At 42.5% G+C, this 18965-nt stretch overlaps 1 protein-coding gene across 18 annotated transcripts in view; it reads right to left on the minus strand.

The window, feature by feature from the left end:
• TSPAN4 (tetraspanin 4) overlaps nucleotides 1–18965 on the minus strand; it is a 469335-nt gene that overhangs the window by 377193 nt on the left and 73177 nt on the right. For 13 of the 18 annotated variants that reach the window (XM_072863719.1, XM_072863720.1, XM_072863721.1 and 10 more), the window contains one exon: nucleotides 9178–9271. Coding sequence is in view for 4 of the 18 variants with exons in the window: in XM_072863708.1 (XP_072719809.1) it covers nucleotides 9178–9271; nucleotides 10703–10760 (152 nt within the window). In the remaining 14 variants the exon portion in view is untranslated. Of the gene's footprint in view, nucleotides 1–9177; nucleotides 9272–10702; nucleotides 10772–18965 lie in introns of those variants that run through there. The other 5 variants (XR_012042902.1, XM_072863708.1, XM_072863706.1 and 2 more) reach the window with 1 other exon arrangement.

Raw genomic sequence — 18965 nt, forward strand, 5'->3', positions numbered from 1 at the left:
CTACTCAGGAAAAGAAGCATCCTGTATGCATGTTCACACCTGGGAAACATTAGACAATCACTGCAGATAGACCAATGTACTGTGTATGCAAGAAGTACAGCTCTCACCAGCCTGTAGTATAAACTGTGTGTTCCCTCCATCTGGAAGGGTTGGACACTGCTAGGATGAAGTCTCTATTCAGGAAGGAGCATTTACTAATGCAGTGGTCATTTACTCCACATGGGCTGAAACCCCTCCGATTAGGGACCATTTTCTTGTCCTGCAGTTGTACAGTGCTTACATAACATGAGTTGCCAGCTGGGGCTCGTGAACACTGCTGTGGTACAAACAAATAAAATCAGTCTTATTCAGACCAAATTCCAAAGCAGACGCTGTTTGCTTGCCCGCATTTAAGATTAAATACAGAGGGTTGGGCTAACCTCTCAATTCAACGTAAACCAGACACTGACCTTCTCCTTTGGCAAGGACAAATAGCTATGGGGAAGCTGCTTCAAGACTCAGAAGCAGTCATTTATTAGAACTGAGAGATTACTCCTACCAATGAAAGGCAAGAGGACTCCAGAAACATCTCCTGCAGCACACATGAGAAAATGTCCAATCTTAACCTCCACTTCAAATGCTAATTACTTTCCAGAATACTCACCTGAATTTTTCCTAGCTTCTACAGAAGATTAAAAAATAGACTGGCACAGAGATCTTCATCTTTCCCTTTCTAAATTTATATAAATTATGTAATTGAACTTTTAAAGGACTATAGCAAGTGACTAGAAAAGAACTGCACAATGAACTAATGCTACATGTGACACAGCAGGAAAAGAATACTTTGAAAAGTAGGAGAGCACTTTCTGCCCCCAAGAACTTGAAAAGAGAAGGTAGAAGGCACTATAATTGCACATGTGAAAAATTATTCAAGGACAATGGGATGTATGGCAAGTTACTTTAATTGCTGAGTTTATGATATACTTTAAATGATGTAAAGGATGCCCAGAGCACAAAGATGGCTGCCATCTTAGAGAAGATGAATGCACTTAAAGATATGTGTTTTCTTAACATATATATCTGATAAATTATATATGTATACTGGCAGTGCAATCTAGCAGGAGGGGCTCACAGGCATTTTCCAAAGGCATAAGCTTGTCATTGTGAAAAGATTTATTAATTATTATAAATAAAATTATGACCATGGAAGTTAAATGCCTGAAAGTACTTTGACAAAATAATTTAGCTCCAGACTAAAACTCCAAGAGAAGAGGAAGCAAAGAGCAATTCATTTTCTCATGGTAGGATTTCAGTTAAAGTCCAGAAGGCAGCTTATATCCATTGGTATTTGATTTTTTTTAAAGAGGTATGGGGCATTTACTCAATTGATTTTAGGACAAATGTATTTGTATCACTACACCTTTAATCAAGACTTCAGTGTAAGGCACTGTGAAGCAGAAGAAAAACAGTCCTTATGCTAAGAGTAATACAATGGTTCCCCAGCAGCAGCTCACAGGGCAACGATAAATGTTTGTAGCCTCTCCAATACGCAAAAACAAGTGCATCCCAAATGTGAGAACAGCTATGTATAATAAACGAGGAGCTCAGTCTGCTGGAAACTTTGTGTTTGGCAACAGTCCACGGTTCCAAAAAGGTTAGAAGCCACTGCATTAGAGTATATTACCAGAGACAGTGTGGAACAAAAACCAGAGACTGGGAGAGCACAAGGAACGAAAAAGAAAACCACAGCCAGCCTGACCAGCATCCTAATGTGAGCACTCCCAACAGTGAGAGTGTTAAGCTCAGCTAGATCATCGTTTCAAGTGGGTTTGGGGGACCACAAGCTGATCTTCACTATCAGCCCTGTGCTATCATCATTGTAAGCCCAATGGCTAAGCAGTCAGAGAGAGCGTGTCATCAGAAGGGTTTAGGAAAGCACAAGAGCTCAGCTGGGCCAAGCAAAGTGTCATTGCCCCCCAGTTCAAAGGCAGATACAGGGGGCGATTGTGTAGTTCTCTCACGGACAGGCAGAGCACCTGCAGCACAGCCAGGTAACAAACCCTGACTTTGTGCACAGCAAGCTGTGCCTTGCTCACAACCACATCCCGCTATTCTCAGTGCCAGTAGAAGGAAAACGGCACTACACCAAACAGTGGGAGAAATCCCTCAAATCTTCATGATATACAAGACTGAAGGAATGCCCATTATAGAAAGATTTAGTTTGCTGGCATGAAGTCAAACGTATAAGTCAAATATTATTCACAAAGATCAAGACAACCTTCAAAGAAGCCAGAAATCCAGGGGTAGGCAAAGTATTTCCAAGTAGTTCCACTTTCCTCACACAAGACAGGGAAGCTCAGAGAGAGTGTCATAAATAATGGACTTTATTTTCATTCTTTGCATATACGCTTGCTGGTGCAGTGCCCAGTATCATCTGGAGATGGAAGCTGATAGTGAGCCATTTTTGGATACTCTAGGATACCTTAAAAGGGACCTTTTCTTGGAATAGGAGTGCTCAGTTTCTGAAATTCAAACTCTTGTAATTTACTAATTGCTTTACATAGTCTACAAGTATAAGAGCACTTCTAAGAAAAATCAGATTTCTGATAATAAAAGCCTTTATAAACTAACAAAGAAAAGCATTTCAAGATGCAGTGGCTAAAGGCAGCCTATTCAAATTAAGGTACCTATTTAAACATCAAAGTAACAGAACATTGACAGAACTCCTCTAGAGCAGAAAGCGTCACCATTACTTGATGTCTTCAAAGCAAGACCAGAGGATCCTTCTCAAAAATATGATCTAGCCTAAGCCACAGTTAATGGTTAGATGCTGAAATTAGTATTAATGAAAGCAGCTCTTTCCCAGACACTCTTATTGTGAGCAGTTCTGGTCACACCAAAATTCAAAGATGATTAAATGAATTGAGAATAGGTGCACAGAAGTGCTGGTAAGAATAAGAGGCCTATCTCAGGAAAGCTTGGCTTGTTTAAGCTGGCAAAACAGCCTGATATGGGACAGGATCACTGCCTGCAAATGCACTTGAAGAGGGGAGCAGCAAGAAATGAGAAGAGCCATTTAAACCATAGGATTATCTTGGTGCAGAAATGAGATAAACCAACCATGAATGCTTCTAGGCTGGAGGTCAGAAAAATCTGAGTATGGAGCAGTTGTGATCTGGAGCAGCCTCCCAGTGGAAAAAGTGGAAGAGGAGAAGAAAGCAGATAAAGAGAGAACCTAAGAATTCACAGAAAGCACTCCTGCCCCATGTTGATCCCTCAGCAGTGGGGAGTCTTCCCTGGGACTATGGCTTGGAAAGTCAGGTTGTCCTTTCCAGCTCCAAGCTCACACACAGAGTTCAATAACTTGGTCAGCAGTTATTACTGGAAGGATTTACTTGGGGGTTTTTTTGCTGTTTATTTCTAAAACAGAAAAGCTTTTATTTTCTTTAGACACAAACGTAATCTCTGTTTTTCATCAGTTCTCCAGCAGCTCAGGAGAACACACAGCAGGAGGAACACACAGCAAGAAGAGGTAATTTAGGATCCAACCTTGAGCAGCCTGTGCCGTCACACAGGACAGCATGAGCAGCTCTCCACTCCTTCACCACCAGAGGTGGACTTCACACGTGTTCTACTGTAAAGATCCTTCAGCTCTTATCAACAGAGGGAGGGGAAACTAACAGGTACTGAAGAACCAACATTAAAGCCCAAGAGATTCAGAGAAACAAAAAAAGCAGCAGTGCTTTGCAGTGGCCAGGCAGCACTGCCTGCTGGGTTGTCAATCAAAGTATGTTTCCTTCTTTCTACAGACTAGATCCACAGGCCCTGGATTCAGCAACCCTTTCTGCAGCACACCGAAGTCACTAATCATATGAAAGTTAGCCGAAGTCGCATCAACCTAGTAAGGAAGCTGTTGGAGTTGCTCTTGCTCTCTCTACTTCAGAAGCAGTTTACCATAAAACCATCAAAACATATCTACTAGGACTCAGGAGAGCTTGTTTACCCTTCTGACAGTTCACCTCCTACCCTTAGTCTCATGTCTTTAGGTCAGCTTCCATCTCTTACCAGCTATACATGCGGATCTCAGGGAGAACATCTATCATTAGCGACTTAGCAACATCTAAATGACCCTCCTGCTTATACCAGAATCCTTCCCTTCATCTTGCAATACGAGGCATTTCCTGGGAGTTGGAAGCTGTGAGAGCAAACTATCACCAAGCTGCACCATTCCTGGGAAATAACAGACTAACCTTAACAGAAGTAACCAGAAAAAAATATTCAGGAAGCAAAAGTCATAAGCTTTCCATAACCACTTCATTGTCTCAGAGGCCCTCACTCTCCCCCTCTGTACACAAAGCTTCCCCTCTTTGGAAAGTGTAAAGAGACTCTTCTGTGCTCAGAACTGTAATGTGAAAACAAAATTGTGTGTTGATGATCTTGAATTTCATTTAATGGAGCAGTTTCAATTCCACCCTTCCTTCCTCCCAACTCCACCCTCTGCTCTGAGAGGGAAATTTGTTTAGGTTAATACAGAGGGAAAAAAAAGCAAGCTAAAAATAGCCTCCTTTTTGCCTTAAAAAAGTTAAAGCTATGAATAAACAGCCTGAAACAGGAATGCAATTAATCTGCCCACCAAATTCCTACACTGCTTTCTTGCTCAGTTCTTCAAAACATTTTCATAAGGATCAAATACACAGACTTATTTCTGCAGAGCCAGGGGTATCCCAGAACTGCCTGCTTCCTTGCAGGTAAGGTAACTGGCTTTGGCATGAGGAGGAACAGGTTATGAGACTGGATGAGCCAAAGATATAATCCAAGATTCTTAAGTACTAGAATATTTGAGCAGTATCTTTGCATCCTAGGAAGAAATATGAAAAAAATTAAGAAATATGCACCAAGAGAACACAAAAATATTTCTGTTGTTTCCCTTTACTGTGGAACAGACAAACTGCATTATCTCCTAAAATCTGCCTTCCCACTAAAAAGCACTCACACTGTTATCCCTGTCTTAGACCCAAGTCACATCTGTCCCTGACAGAAATAACTGTCAACACTGGAAGAGCAAGGTGATCAGCCACCCTTTTCACCCTGGGCTGGGAGCCAAAGCAAGGTTGGCTTATATATTTGCAGTGCAGAGCCAAACAAACTTCTTTAATCTATTGTTCCCTATGCTACGCCATTAGCAAGCAAGCAGATCAAATCCCAGGGAGTATCTTTGCAATCTGAATATTTGAACCCTAACTTGATTTTACCCTATTCCTTTTCCACTGTATCACCAGTGAGATTAATGTAATGCCATAAGAGTCACGTGTACTATCCTGTTGATGCAGACAGAAGCCTCTTGGCAGAGTTGCCTTTCATTCCCATATTCCCAGTTTCCCATAGCATGAGGCATCACAGCATGCTGCCATGGAGTGCTATAGACACTGCTATGATACCTGATATGAGTTACATCTTAAAAAAGAAAAACACCTCCCCCCTCTTACAGCAGATGAGCCCTCTGGAAGGAGAAAGGAAATACCTCACTTTCATCTCAGAGTTCAGAGGGAATGGTTTATAGCTGTCAATCTTATCAAGATCCTATTCATTGACACACCGGGGACAGCAACTATTTTGAGGTAGGCTGTGCAGCCATGAAATAGCCAGGCTCTGAAAAGAATTTTGCCTGGTGACATTTGGAAAGCAAGGTAAAAGACTTTCCTGCAACCCTAAAGTAAATGCTGAAAGCCAACACGCAACAGGCAGGCCAGCTGAGTTAAGTCAATGTGACTACATAAGGCAATGCCACATGAGGAACAAAGCAGCACCTGCTACTGGAACCCCAGGTGAGGAACATGAACCCAAGCTGTTTGTAACCTCTGGTGTCCCAGGTCCAAGCAAGCACTTTCACTCAGAGAGGTGAGACACACTCAGTGATCAGAGTGGGACAGTGGATGCTGGGATCTCATGCTCACACCTCAGTATCACTGGCATGGTACACAAGCTTCCCCCTGCATTTTCCATCCATACACAGTGCTCATCCTCTCATTTTGACTGCTAAAAAGACTTCAGGGATACTATTTTCGGCTGTGCAGAAATATTACAGAAAGAAATCCTGGTTAATACTTATGTTACTTCTTCTGCCACTATACTGGAGCATTCACTGGCTCTATGTTTACCCTCAGTTCCCATCCACGGTGGGAAGTGTCCTTTAACAGAAAGGAAACGGGCACAGGGACTAAGTCATGCTACTGAATTCTCAGAGGGAATCTGCAAGCAGATCAGGGAGCTGAAACTGGACTTGCAGAGCTCCAGATTATTCTACCAGAATAAATTAAATTAGCTACCAGATTATTCTCCTTTCAACAGGTGTACCAGCCAGCATGCACTTGTGCAGCTTACTCAGAAAGTCTGGCTAAACAAAAGAACAAGCAAGTCAGAGCAGCAAGTCAAGGGTGGTGTGGGTCAAGGTTAGAAGCAACTGCAGGACTGCCAGTGCAGCATCTACTATGCATCCAGCATCACACCAGGGCTCACCTGCTCCCCAGGGAGCCTTGCTCAAGCAAGGACAACTGCAGACTCCTGCCTTCTCAAGGGTGCAGTAGCCAAATGTTATAGCACAGAAAAGGCCTTTGATATCACTCATCTGCAGCCTCACCCTTTGCTGCCAGCTAGTTTTAACAGATGCAAGTGGAGGTGGCTTCCAGGGGTTCAACAGGGATTCAACAGATTCAACTTTCTCAGGGCACTGTAAAGAATCAGAAGGGAATGGACATTGACTCAAGAGAAACAGAAAGCAGGCTGAAGTGTGTGGAAGCAATCCTGCTTTTGATCTGAAAGCCAAAAACTTAAAAAAGCAGCTGAGGCTGTTCCTTTGCAGAAACACAAAGTCTAGGGCTCCTTTACAGCACTCAGCTCAGTATCTCAGATTGTGTGTACAGTCACTGGTCCCAGTGACACCCCTTTACAATGACTCTCTTAAGAAAACACTCACAATCACTAACAAATGATTTGTCAGGAATGCTAATTGATATAAACTGGCATGTCTTTGCCACAGCCAGTAGATTCAGCCAAATATCTGTCCATGTACCAAGAAGCTTCTGCTTCGAGCAATGTTCTCTGTCAGCTGACACAGGACACATCTCACTTAAGCCCCTTCTCCTTCCTGCATTTTACCCAGCCAAAATTCATGGTTCACAGTAAGATCCATCCATCAGGGAAAATGCATGCAGGCAGGATCAAAGATCTAAGTGATTAACAGGGGAAGAGGGTGTGTGGGGAGAAATCATAGGCAACCTCTGTGACAAGATCATGCTACCTTCAGCAGAGGCAAAGCTTGCTTGCAGGTTTACTAGAGGACCTCAGAAGAGAGTACAGAGACCGAGCTCCCCATGGCTTTTTAGCTTTTTTGTCATTAAAACAGTAACTTCTGCACAATACTAAATCAGAAGGAAAGAAGGGCCAAGCTAACCACCTCATACAATACTGAGTTCCCCATCACACCAGCACCAAGTGCTTTGTACTTGGTCACAGAGAAAGGAGTGGAATTCAAAGGAGTTAAGAAATATTGATCACAATGATCAGGAAGAACAGTGGTAACGCAAGGTACAACCATGGCCTTGATCAATATTCCTAATACATAAAATATGCATCTGAGGGCATGTCTGCAGCACTGGAAGCAGTCTTCCAGCTGAGCAGTTGTTTTTTCCTTCGACTCAGCCTCACTGTTAACTACTTTTGATTAAAACAATTACTTTCACTCAATATTCAATTTCCAACAGGTATTATTCTCTACATATGCTGCAAGCTGGCTCTATCCTTCCAAGCAAAACACAACAGCTCACTAGAAGCAACCTTTCTTATTTTACAAGTCATATATAATTTATGCATCCACAGTACTGACAAAGGCTAGAAATACACACTGTGTCCAATTCTCTCTCCTATAACCTTGCAACAGAGATTTTGACGCCTTTTCCTTTTAAAGCGTTGCTTCCTCCTGCTATTGCCATTAGTTCTGAGGAGAATCAGTTACCTGAGCACAATTACTTCCCTCATGCCCAATCCCATAACCCAAAATCTACACCATGTCAACATTCAATGCCATTTAATTGTACAAGTGTCCTATGCTCCCTTAAGCACTTATTACTTTTTTTGTTCATTGAGTCCTCAAGTTTTCCTCAAAGCAAACAGTTGCACATGCAAAGATTTGCTCCTGTGCTTCTAGTCTTACAGATGGATTCCACACAGAAGATACAGGACTGACATATTCAATTCTCCCAACCAACACAAGACAGGTAAATAATTGTCTGAAAACCAGAGACGGTTTTGCCAGCAATTGTTATGCCATCATTCTAAATGGTGTGAAATATCAAAATCACCTAAGTGTGTTTTACAGAGTTATTGGCAGAAGAGAATTATTGACAAAGAATCACAGGCAAGTTACATGGACATTCACAGCTGGTAGGAGTAGGGAAGCATTTTCTTCACTGTATTTCTTTTAGGTAGAAATTAAAAGAGTTTAAGGGAATGAGGATTTTCAAGAGTTTTCATCTGATGTCCAAATAGCACTGAATTAGCTAGCTCCCTTACACTGCTGGGAAAATTCCAGCCTCTCATTTTAAAAGTTTACCTAGGAACAGATTCAGGACCATTGCAGCACTGAGACATTTTAAAAGTTTACCTAGGAACAGATTCAGGACCATTGCAGCACTGAGACACCCTCTCCTTTCACCTGCCACTGCCTATGACTAGATGCCACACATGTATGATGTGTTTGCTTCTGGCACTCTGAACAAGTAGGGAAGTTTAATCTTCTTTGCCCAAGCAATAGTTTTCTCTCCTCTTTTTATTTCAATAACTTTTTCTTTCTGAAGCTGTTCTCAGGATCAAAATATTTTGTCTAATTCTCATCTTGGCCATTGGATGAATAACCAGAACACACACTCAAAGCGCATAGTCTTCCATTGTCCCGCCACCACAAACCCCAGCACAAGGTGTGCAGGTGGCCAGAAAACAAGAGTTTGCAATGCTGAGCTTCCAGTATGAGCTTTTGGGGGCAGGGGGGGAAGGTATGTATCCATTTGGCTTGGGACTAGTGAATGAAATCTTTTTGCAGTAGTAAGTGAACTGACAAAGTATAAATAGAGAAAAATATTATTGTCACAGATTACAGCTAACAAATCCTCACTGGGGAAAACAGTGTCTATAGGAGAAACTCACTGTGACTGGTGATTTTGTAGATGACACGCAAGATGCAGTTGAAAGTAGTTTTTGATCTCCCACAGCAATAACAGCCACCCTTTCAGTGATGCCACTGCAAAACAAAACATCAGATTCATGAGAAAAACAGGCAGGTGGTGATCAGGAGTCACTTCAGGAACAGATTTCTCAATCCAGGATTACAGCCCTCTGCTTCACAATCCCCTTCCCCTCCCCTCTGTACTTCCCCACACATGCTTCAACTTCAATTAATTTTGTTACTAAAATGAAACTCAGGTCACCAAATAAAGATTGACTTATTGGAGAACAACTCTTGCACATTTCCAATACAGAATTAAAAAACATTTAAAAGAGGTGATTTTTTCTCATTGAATCCACAAACTAATAAAGTGAGAGTGAACATACAATGGCAAGAGACATAAGGCATGCTGAGCATGCAGAGTAAAGTCCAGGTACAGAGAACAGCACCCTGTAATTTATGGTCCACCAGCATCCCAAGAAACAAGCTTTGTTGCTCCCAGGGAACCATGCACAGAAAGCATTCAGAAGAGAGAACAAGCTTATGTTTCCTATGCAGGAAGAAGGTCACGGCAAGGGAGAGTAAAACTGGTAAATATTTCTAATCATTCAAGTTTCTGAGACTGACAAATGCCAATGAAGTAAGCTCAGCTCGTGGGAGCAGTTTATGCAACAAATACCCACAAATGAAAAGCACCTTCTGCTGGGAATGGTAAAATTGCACAAAGTGATGCTGCACAGGAAAAAGTAAGGTTGTAGCTATACTCAGATGCATAGCAACAATCAAATGCATAATCAACCAACAGTTTAGTTCTACCTACAGAAGCAGCAGTAAGGTCTGTACTGTAGACAAACCTTTTTGAAAAAAACAACCTCTTCCTTTTCCATTGCAGCTTTATCGTTATAGTGGATAATGAATTACACCACTGTTTTGTGCCACAAGATTTTTACTAGTGTATACATCTCCTTAGCATTAAGTTTGGAACTGCAGATAGATTTTAGCTAAGCGCAATGTAATTAGCCCCACTGTAAATTACTTAGGGTTAAAAAGCCAACCTCTACAAAAGAATTATGACATCCTTACTGACCACAGACAACCAAGACTGCAGTTTATCTAACCACTTGAAAGACATTTGGTCTGTAGACCAACCGTGCCTGGTTTGCCATAGTGTAACTCCTAGTTTCTGTTGGTTTTGTTTCTAATCTTGCTATTTCAGGTGCTTAACGCCACTAATTTCCAGATGGTCTAGAAATCCAGCACAACAGAAAGCAGGCTACATCCCTGTTATGTGCAGGAGTGTTACTGTCTGACATTTCACTGCCACATAAATCAAGCAGGCCCCAAAGGAGAATCAGCAATGCATTCCCTAAACATTGCTTTATTTTGGTTTTTCTAAACCAAAGAACTAAGGAAGTAGATATCAAGTGTTTCTTGAGAAGAGAGAGCTGCCTGATGATTTTTAGATTTTTTTTTTCTAAACTTGACAAATACCAGAAGCAACATCACCTTTTAAGGCAAAAGGCAGCTGAAAGCAAAATCCTTCTTTTAAGCCAGAGTGACTCATAACAGCAAAGATTCTTCCTAGAAAAACAAATTCCATCATGAAGCAAGAACAAGCTAAAAGCCTTAGTACTAACAATGCAAATGAATCCTTCTTTCCCCATGACTTTTGTGGACTGGTGTTGGCTGGTTCTGTAGGTGCTCTTGGCTACTGTGAAAAACAAAACAAGCCAGACAGACTACTGGCTTGACCCAGTCTTACCATTCATTTGCATCCCTAGAGAGTACAGTGCAGTAAACAGAAGCACAGATGCACACGAATATATTTCATGCCTTGTCTTTTCTATAGGAATACATGAGGAAGTACGTATCTGAAACTGTATCTACACTGCAGTCACACGTGCTTTCAACACAGCCAACAACCAGCTCAAGAGATAAGGCAGAGAAGATGCAGAAGCATGCACACAACACTGCCTCCAGTGAGCCTGTGTAGTGGTGTATAATCCGGTACCACCATACCAGATTTTTTTTTTGTCTCCTCTTTGACCAGGGACCACCTTTTACAAGATGTTTATGTCTATTTACCATGTGTTGCTGAGCACAATGGGGCCTCTAAGCATTAACTTTAATAACAACAGGAATGTCAGCTGCAGTGTAACTCCACTTAGTGCTACAAGGCTCCCCTCAAACCCAGCTATGCCAGACATCATGCTCCAGAGACCAGAGGCTTATGTTTAATCTTTCTGTCCTGGCTTGTGTCAAACGCTTCCTGGCTCTCTGGCGTGCACCACACAACCTTGAGTCCATCTAAAGAGAAGTCTCTGACAACTCCCAACCATTTAGGAGATTTTTTTCAGGCTAACTTCACAGGTTCTTAAGGGGGCAAACTACAGCTTAGCAAGAGAGGGTGAATTAAGTCCTAATGCCTAAATTCAAACTGTCTGATTAAAGATCTGTCACAAACAGATCAGTGTTCCAGGAACTTGGATACCCTGAGCTAGACAAGAGTCTTGCTCTCTGATTTCCTTACTTTGAAACACCTGTACTTGCTCTCCCCACTCCTGCATTCTTCCCTGGGCATTCCTGTCAGAGACAGAGATCAAGGTGACTTTCTGCTGTGACCCAGGATGGCTGTTCCTTTGGGCTTATATTTCTCTGCACATTGGTCAAGGAATCTGCTTTCTCTATGCAGGACATCTCTCAGTGCCCTAGCACTGTCCAGAGCTTGCTGCTACTTCATAGAATCATAGAATGGTTTGGGTTGGAAGGGACCTTAAAGATCATCTAGTTCCAACGCCCCTGCCATGTGCAGGGATACCTTCCACTAGATCAGGTTGCTCAAAGCCCCATCCAACCTGGCCTTGAACAATTCCAGGGAGGGAGCATCCACAACTTCTCTGGGCAACCTGTTCCAGTGTCTCACCACCTTCACAGTAAAGAATTTCTTCCTAATATCTAATCTAAATCTACTCTCTTTCAGTTTAAAACCGTTACCCCTCATCCTATTACTATGCTCCCTGATAAAGAGTTCCTCCCCATCTTTCCTGTAGGCCCCCTTTAAGTACTGGAAGGCCACAACGAGGTCTCCCTGGAGCCTTCTCTTCTCTAGGCTAAACAACCCCAGCTCTCTCAGCCTGTCCTCACAGGGGAGGTGTTCCAGACCCCTGATCATCTTCATGGCCTTCCTCTGGACCCACTCAAGCAGGTCCACATCTTTCTTATGCTGGGGGCCCCAAAGCTGAAGACAGTACTCCAGGTGGGGTCTCACCACAGCAGAGTAGAGGGGTAGAATCACCTCCCTCGACCTGCTGGCCATGCTTCTTTTGATGCAGCCCAGGATACAGTTGGCAAGCGCACATTGCCAGCTCATATTCAGTTTTTCATCCACCAATCCCCCCAAGTCCTTCTCTACAGGGCTGCTCTCAACCCACTCATCACCTAGCTTGTATCTATGTTTGGGATTACCCTGACCCAGGTGCAGGACCTCGCACTTGGCCTTGTTGAACTTCATGTAGTTCGCACAGGCCCACCTCTCTAGCCTGTCAAGGTCCCTCTGGATGGCATCCCTTCTCTCTAGAGTATCAACCATGCCACTCAGCTTGGTGTCATCCACAACCTTGCTGAGGGTGCACTCAATCCCACTGTCCATGTCCCCGACAAAGATATTAAATAATACTGGTCCCAGTAAGGACCCCTGCGGGCATCACTTGTCACTGATCTCCATCCAGACATTGAGCCGCTGACCACTACTCTCTGGATATGACCATCCAGCCAATTCCTTATCCACCAAATGGTCCACCCATCAAATCCGCATCTCTCCATTTTAGAGACAAGGATGTTGTGTGGGACAGTATCAAATGCTTTGCACAAGTCCTGGTAGATGACGTCAGTTGCTCTTCCCTTATCCACCAACCCCATCGTAGAAGGCCACCACATTTGTCAGGCACAATTTGCCCGTAGTGAAGCCGTGTTGGCTGTCACCAATCACCTCTCTGTTTTCCATGTGCCTTAGCACAGTTTCCAGGAGGATCTGCTCCATGACCTTACTTGGGACAGAGGTGAGACTTATTGGACTGTTTAAAGGTAAAGAGTGAACTTGGCAGTTAGGATACATTTAGTACCATGATATTCTAACATTGCCTGAGTTTTCATTCTTCTGAGCCCAGCCAACAAACATTTTCCTTTCTTTCCCCTTAAATCAGAAAATAGCTTCACCCTCCCTATTTTGAGGCAAGACCTATAACGTGATAAACACCAAGCTGCACCCATTTGGGCAGCAATCCCAAGAAACAGAACCATTATCAACAGAGACATCATCAACGGCATTTGATGGTGACCCTAAAAAGGAGGAAAGGCTTTGCTGTGTGGGTCTTCCCATAAGGCATTACAAAGTGATCTCTTTTTGCCAGTGCTCATGTAGATACCCAGGGCTAGATATTACCAGGGACAGCAGGTAGCAGGGAACTGCACCGACTTCTGTCACAACAGCACATAGGACATACATGTGTAGAACTACTCATCTCCCCTGTCTTGAAGAGAACACAGAAATTTCTCATGCCGCACAGATTAGGCACAGCCACCTCCACCAGTGGCAAGGGGCATTTTTCAGTCTCTGCTCTGCTTTCAACTACTGCAACTATATCAGGAAATTTACAGATTGCCTGTACTCTTGCAGTAGCAGACAGTGGCTGTAACAAAAAAAAAAAGCTATTCTGTGAAGTCCTACTAAACACAAGGGGCTGTGGAAATTATATTTTAAAGCAGATATGAACACTGCTTATTTCTGTTTTTAAGAGAAAAATACCAAAAAGCAATGTCAGCAAGTTTCATCTCTGCACCACTACCCACCAGTCTCTCACCCAGCCCCACTTTTTTATTTTATTTTATTTAGATTAAGGTAACATTGTATTTCTTGCCCACATGCTCTCCCCTCAAACAAAACTGCACTTGACAACTTGGAATCATTCTGTTTATTTTAAATCTCTTCCTTCAATTCCTATTCCTTGATGCAAGATGTCTCCCCACTCTCAGAAAAGACTCTCCTGCCATGCTCGTACCCATCACCACGTACTCAAAACCCAGCAAATCTGCCAGATAAGCTATCTCCATCTGATATCTGCGCAAGCTTCAACACTTGAATTACCCTCTTTGATTCCTCTATGGTTTTATATATATATATATATATAAACAGATAGAGAAATATATAAATAAGTACTCCCTTCCCACTCCTATTTTAGGATTTCCTGAACTCTATGCTATTCTTATCCTCCTTACATCAGCATTAACCCTGACAACCATATTCCTGCAACACGTGCTACACTCTTGTCTCTGAAAACCACTGGATTGATTTTACTCGTTGGAGTTATTCTTTACAAAGTCCAGAATATGGGACTGTAGCACACTTGCGTATCAGCTTTTAAACTGATGAGCACATGTAACTTCCATTAGAGTTAGTGCAAACAGCAGAACACCACGAAAGCACTCTGCCCTAAACACCCACTTGCATTCTGCATCCCTCCTGTGAGCTCTACTGCAAACATATTATCTTCTGAAAAGGACCACCTTCAATCAACTTTGTCCAACACCACGAAAAGCTCTTGAGTAAACACTAAATCCAATAAAGCTCCGGCTCATAGCTATATCCCCTATACCAAGAAATGGTACAGAGCTGCAAACATTACCGATGAACTGTGATCCTGTGTGCTTGAGACCCATGTACAACTTACAGCTAAAGAAATCTATCCTCTGTCCAAGATTAAGGCTCCAGGGAACATTCTTTCACCTTTGCTTTACCAAACTACAGTTACAAAAACAAGTAACTAGACAAGTATTCCTGTTTATTCAGAAGCAACTGACCCCGACCGCAGCTACATGGCTGGCAGACTGTAAGATATCTGACCTCTTTCTACTCTATTGTATGTATTATTGTAATACTGGACACTTTCCAGCACCGTATTAAGCAACATAACCATCTGTCATATGTTGTTTAATCTTTTAGCAGCATCCCAAAGAGAATTACATGGCCTGGAGTATTCACTTGACAAGGTTTTGTTAAATATTTGCATCCTGTGTTTCCGCTTACAAAGGCATCTGTGCTCAGCACTTAGCACTGAAAGCTACAAGATCTGTGATCCTCCTTTGGCTGTTCCCAAGTCTCAGCCTGACCCGTGAAAAAGTTCCCTCTTCTCCTGCAGAGGAGCTTTCACTTTTATCACTTTTATTCCCAAATACAGAGCAGAAAGATGAGGCTTTAAGTTATGTACCCTGGACACTCTAGCGGGAATCAGCACACGAACAACCCATCCTTTGGGTAGGATGCGACTGTCCCAGTGCAGCCTGAGAAGGCAGTTACTCCTCAAAGCAGGTAAACCTACAAGGGAGGCTGAAATGTAGCAGACTCCTGAAAGCCTCTCTGCATCAGCCCATTGCTTTCCATCATTGTCAACTAACTCTCAATGCCTGCCTTTGTATCTAGTGTAACTAGATCCCAAGGAGATGTGTGCTATACTGTTAAATAAAATAGGTTACTTTGAGACCGGAAATTGTAGAGGAGTTTTAATAATCACGTGAAATCCAGACTGTTGTGCTCGACAATTTATTTAGGTTTCCAGACATCACCACTCTTCCCTAGGCTCGCACAAGCAGGGCTAAGGAGCTCTGCAAGCACCCAGCACTGGACATACAACCAGAGATAACAGCACCGACTCAAACAGTCGCTTGTGGCCCAGAGCCAGCCAGCCTCAACCACCATGGAAACAAGCAGAGGTTCTTTGTGGGACGTGCTGTATCTCACCAGAGGGCACAGGAACAGCTCCCGCAACACCCTTCTGTACCTGCCAGAAGGGAGAGGCTGCTTGATGCTGACCATTCATTCATAATTCAGACACTATTATGACATGCACTAATAATTTAATAGTTTCAATATTCGTAATTAAATCAAAGTGATTAGAAGTCCAAAATATGAAACCTTGATTAAGGTCAGCAGCTTTAAACTTGGTTTCCATTTTTAGCTGTTATGCCTGGAAAAGGGCTGATTCTCCCTGCTTAGTAACTATGAAAGCATAGATGTTTAGATTAAAATATCCCATACACTAAAGCTCAGTGTGCAAATTTGTTAAGGAAGATACATCACCATTCATTTAACTAAGCAGTTATGCAATGAAAGATAGATTTATTCAAGTTTCAATTTTTGCTATTTTTACATGAATGAATGATGGGTTTCCTTTTTACTAAAGTTGGGGTGGGGTTTGTTTGTTTGTTTCTTCTTTTGTTTTGTGTGGGGTTTTTGTTTGTTTGTTTGTTTAACTTTTACTTTACATCAAGCTGTCATTGGAGGAAAATTGAAACCCAATTAAAATCTGCAGAAACAGCATTTATTTAGTACCTAAACTGCCCCAAACTTGATGGCTCACCAAGAGAAGAAAATAGGTTTATCAAAACAAACTTTACATTTTAAATTGTTTTTAAAATAGTATTGCCTACAGTGAAAGAAAGTAAGGAAATGTGACTGGTTCTACCAGAATAAAGACAATATCTCAACATTCTTCATTTAGCCTTTCTTCAGTCCCTCCCCAGCGCAAGCTATATAGCATTCTCAACTCACAATCAGTCTCACAACTTCACAAGTTACCTGTCGTGAAACTGATATTGCTGAAAAAGTTAAATGGCAAATATTCTCCCTACACCTGCAGAACAGGCTATTGCTCTCACAGGTTATCCTGGCACTGCAGTGAACTCTTTTTCCAGACAATTAAGCCATTGATTTCCTGTGCTTCGAGCACTTTCATTTTCCTTTAAAGCCCTAGCCAAACCTGCACTGGTAAATACTTTTTAATTTAAGTGCTATTAAATGGTTAGGGAAAGTTTAAATCTTAACCTGATTTGTAATTTTTTCAAATTCACCATTGAAGAGGTTTCTTTTCAGAGAATACATTTAATTTCATATATGCGATTATACACACACACAAATATAGACATAGCACTGTTTAAATGCATTGATTCCAATACTCACCCAGTGATTCTTAAAACTGTTCCAGGGCTTTCGGAAACATATGGTGTTTTTAAAATATGACAGGTACTTAGCTCCTGAAATATATTCTCAGTGGACATAGCCAACTATCTCTCACTGTAAGCCTTTAAGTAGAGATCGTTGGTATTTTCTAAAGGAGTTACTCCAATTCCCAAAGAGCTGATACATCTATTATAGTATCACAATATTGCATACATTTGTCCCTCTGTCATCCTTATAAGCACAAGAAGGACTATCCTTCCCATGCTGCGATGGCTATGGACCTGAGACACTATGAGGAAGGCAACACCAGCAACAGTAGGATCCTCCCCACTCTCCAAGCTCTCTCTGAGCAAGGGTAATGCAGCACTGCCTGAGCTAACTGATGGTTTACTAGCTAAGCCCAGGGTCACATCACACTCTTTCAGAGGCCCACCTAATATTGTGGCATGACAGTGAGTCACAGCGACACTTCAAGCTGCCCCGAGATCATCCACAACACTTGACATCATGCAGGAAGACAGAAGTGACCTTTCCAAGGAGTCTGCCACAGAGCTGGGAGATGAACCAAGTACACCCACACTCCCAGTGAGCACTCAGCTCCATGGGGAGCAACAGTCAGGTAAACGCCATTCCAACAAGCATACCCTGAGCAAACACTCAGAAGCACCTGTGGAGGAGCAAGGTAGACAGGAAAATCTGCCAGTGTAGGCAAAGGAAATTTTGGTGATAACAACAACAGTTTAGATGTCATTTAATTTTCTACCCCAATCAATCAAGTGAAGCACTCAAGGACACAGCACTGTAAGTTTTCTAGTGCCGTAATTTCTGCAAAGTACTCACTCCTCTTTTCTTTTTTTTTTTCTTTTAAAGCTTTTCCTTTTAAGCTAGTGACTTAAAATGACTGTTATCTTAGTTTTGTTGCTGTGGATACACCAAGACACATGTTTTGCTTCCAGAAAACCTCCGAGGCAGTAAACTACATCATACAATTTTTACTGCTGTATTTCCAGGGAGAAGACACACCTATTCTACCTTTGCCATTTGTAGTAACTTCACAGAGTTAAAACAACGCATTCTCAATTTTGAGGCAAGACTAGATCTTTCCTAAACCAACCATCCAAAACACAAAAACCAAGTGAGTTTTCCATCTCGGGTTGTAGCAATTCCCTCTGCTCTGATCCTCCATCTGGCCACAGAGTAACTGGATCTGGCCACAGGCCCCTATACTGGCAGAGCAATGTAGCATCGGCTGTGTGCACATCAGCCAGCTATTACAAAATAACATGCTCTTCTGCTGGGCCAGAATCACTGCAGCTGTGGCAGGCACTTTGTGGTAAATGAAGAGCTGCTGTGCAGTAATTTAAGAGCACTGGTGTTTGGCAACAGTGTGAGCACTGGATGTGACCTAGTCAGTGAGTGAAGTAAAGCACGCCTCAGATCTATCTGGGCCAGGGCAGCAGCATTCATATTGTCCAAAGAGCTCTCCACTTTGACAAGTGTTGCTCTAAGCAACTTTCTGACAGTCTTAACCACTGGTTTTCCCCACAGACTCCTAGGCCCATGTCCTCTTCTGTCTGTGGTGAGCACTCACATTCAGTTTGCTTCCAGCCAAGCCCCTTTAGACACACACTTACCCCCCCTTGTCACGGAGCATCCCCAGGACTTCACAACATGCTGCCCAACCCTTCTCTAGTCCTGCAAAAATTTGGATACCTTGGGAAACACTCTCAAGCACATAGTTCCAGTGACAAGACGAGA

This window comes from Ciconia boyciana, chromosome 6 (assembly GCF_034638445.1).
Source record: "Ciconia boyciana chromosome 6, ASM3463844v1, whole genome shotgun sequence".
Lineage (NCBI taxonomy): Eukaryota > Metazoa > Chordata > Aves > Ciconiiformes > Ciconiidae > Ciconia > Ciconia boyciana.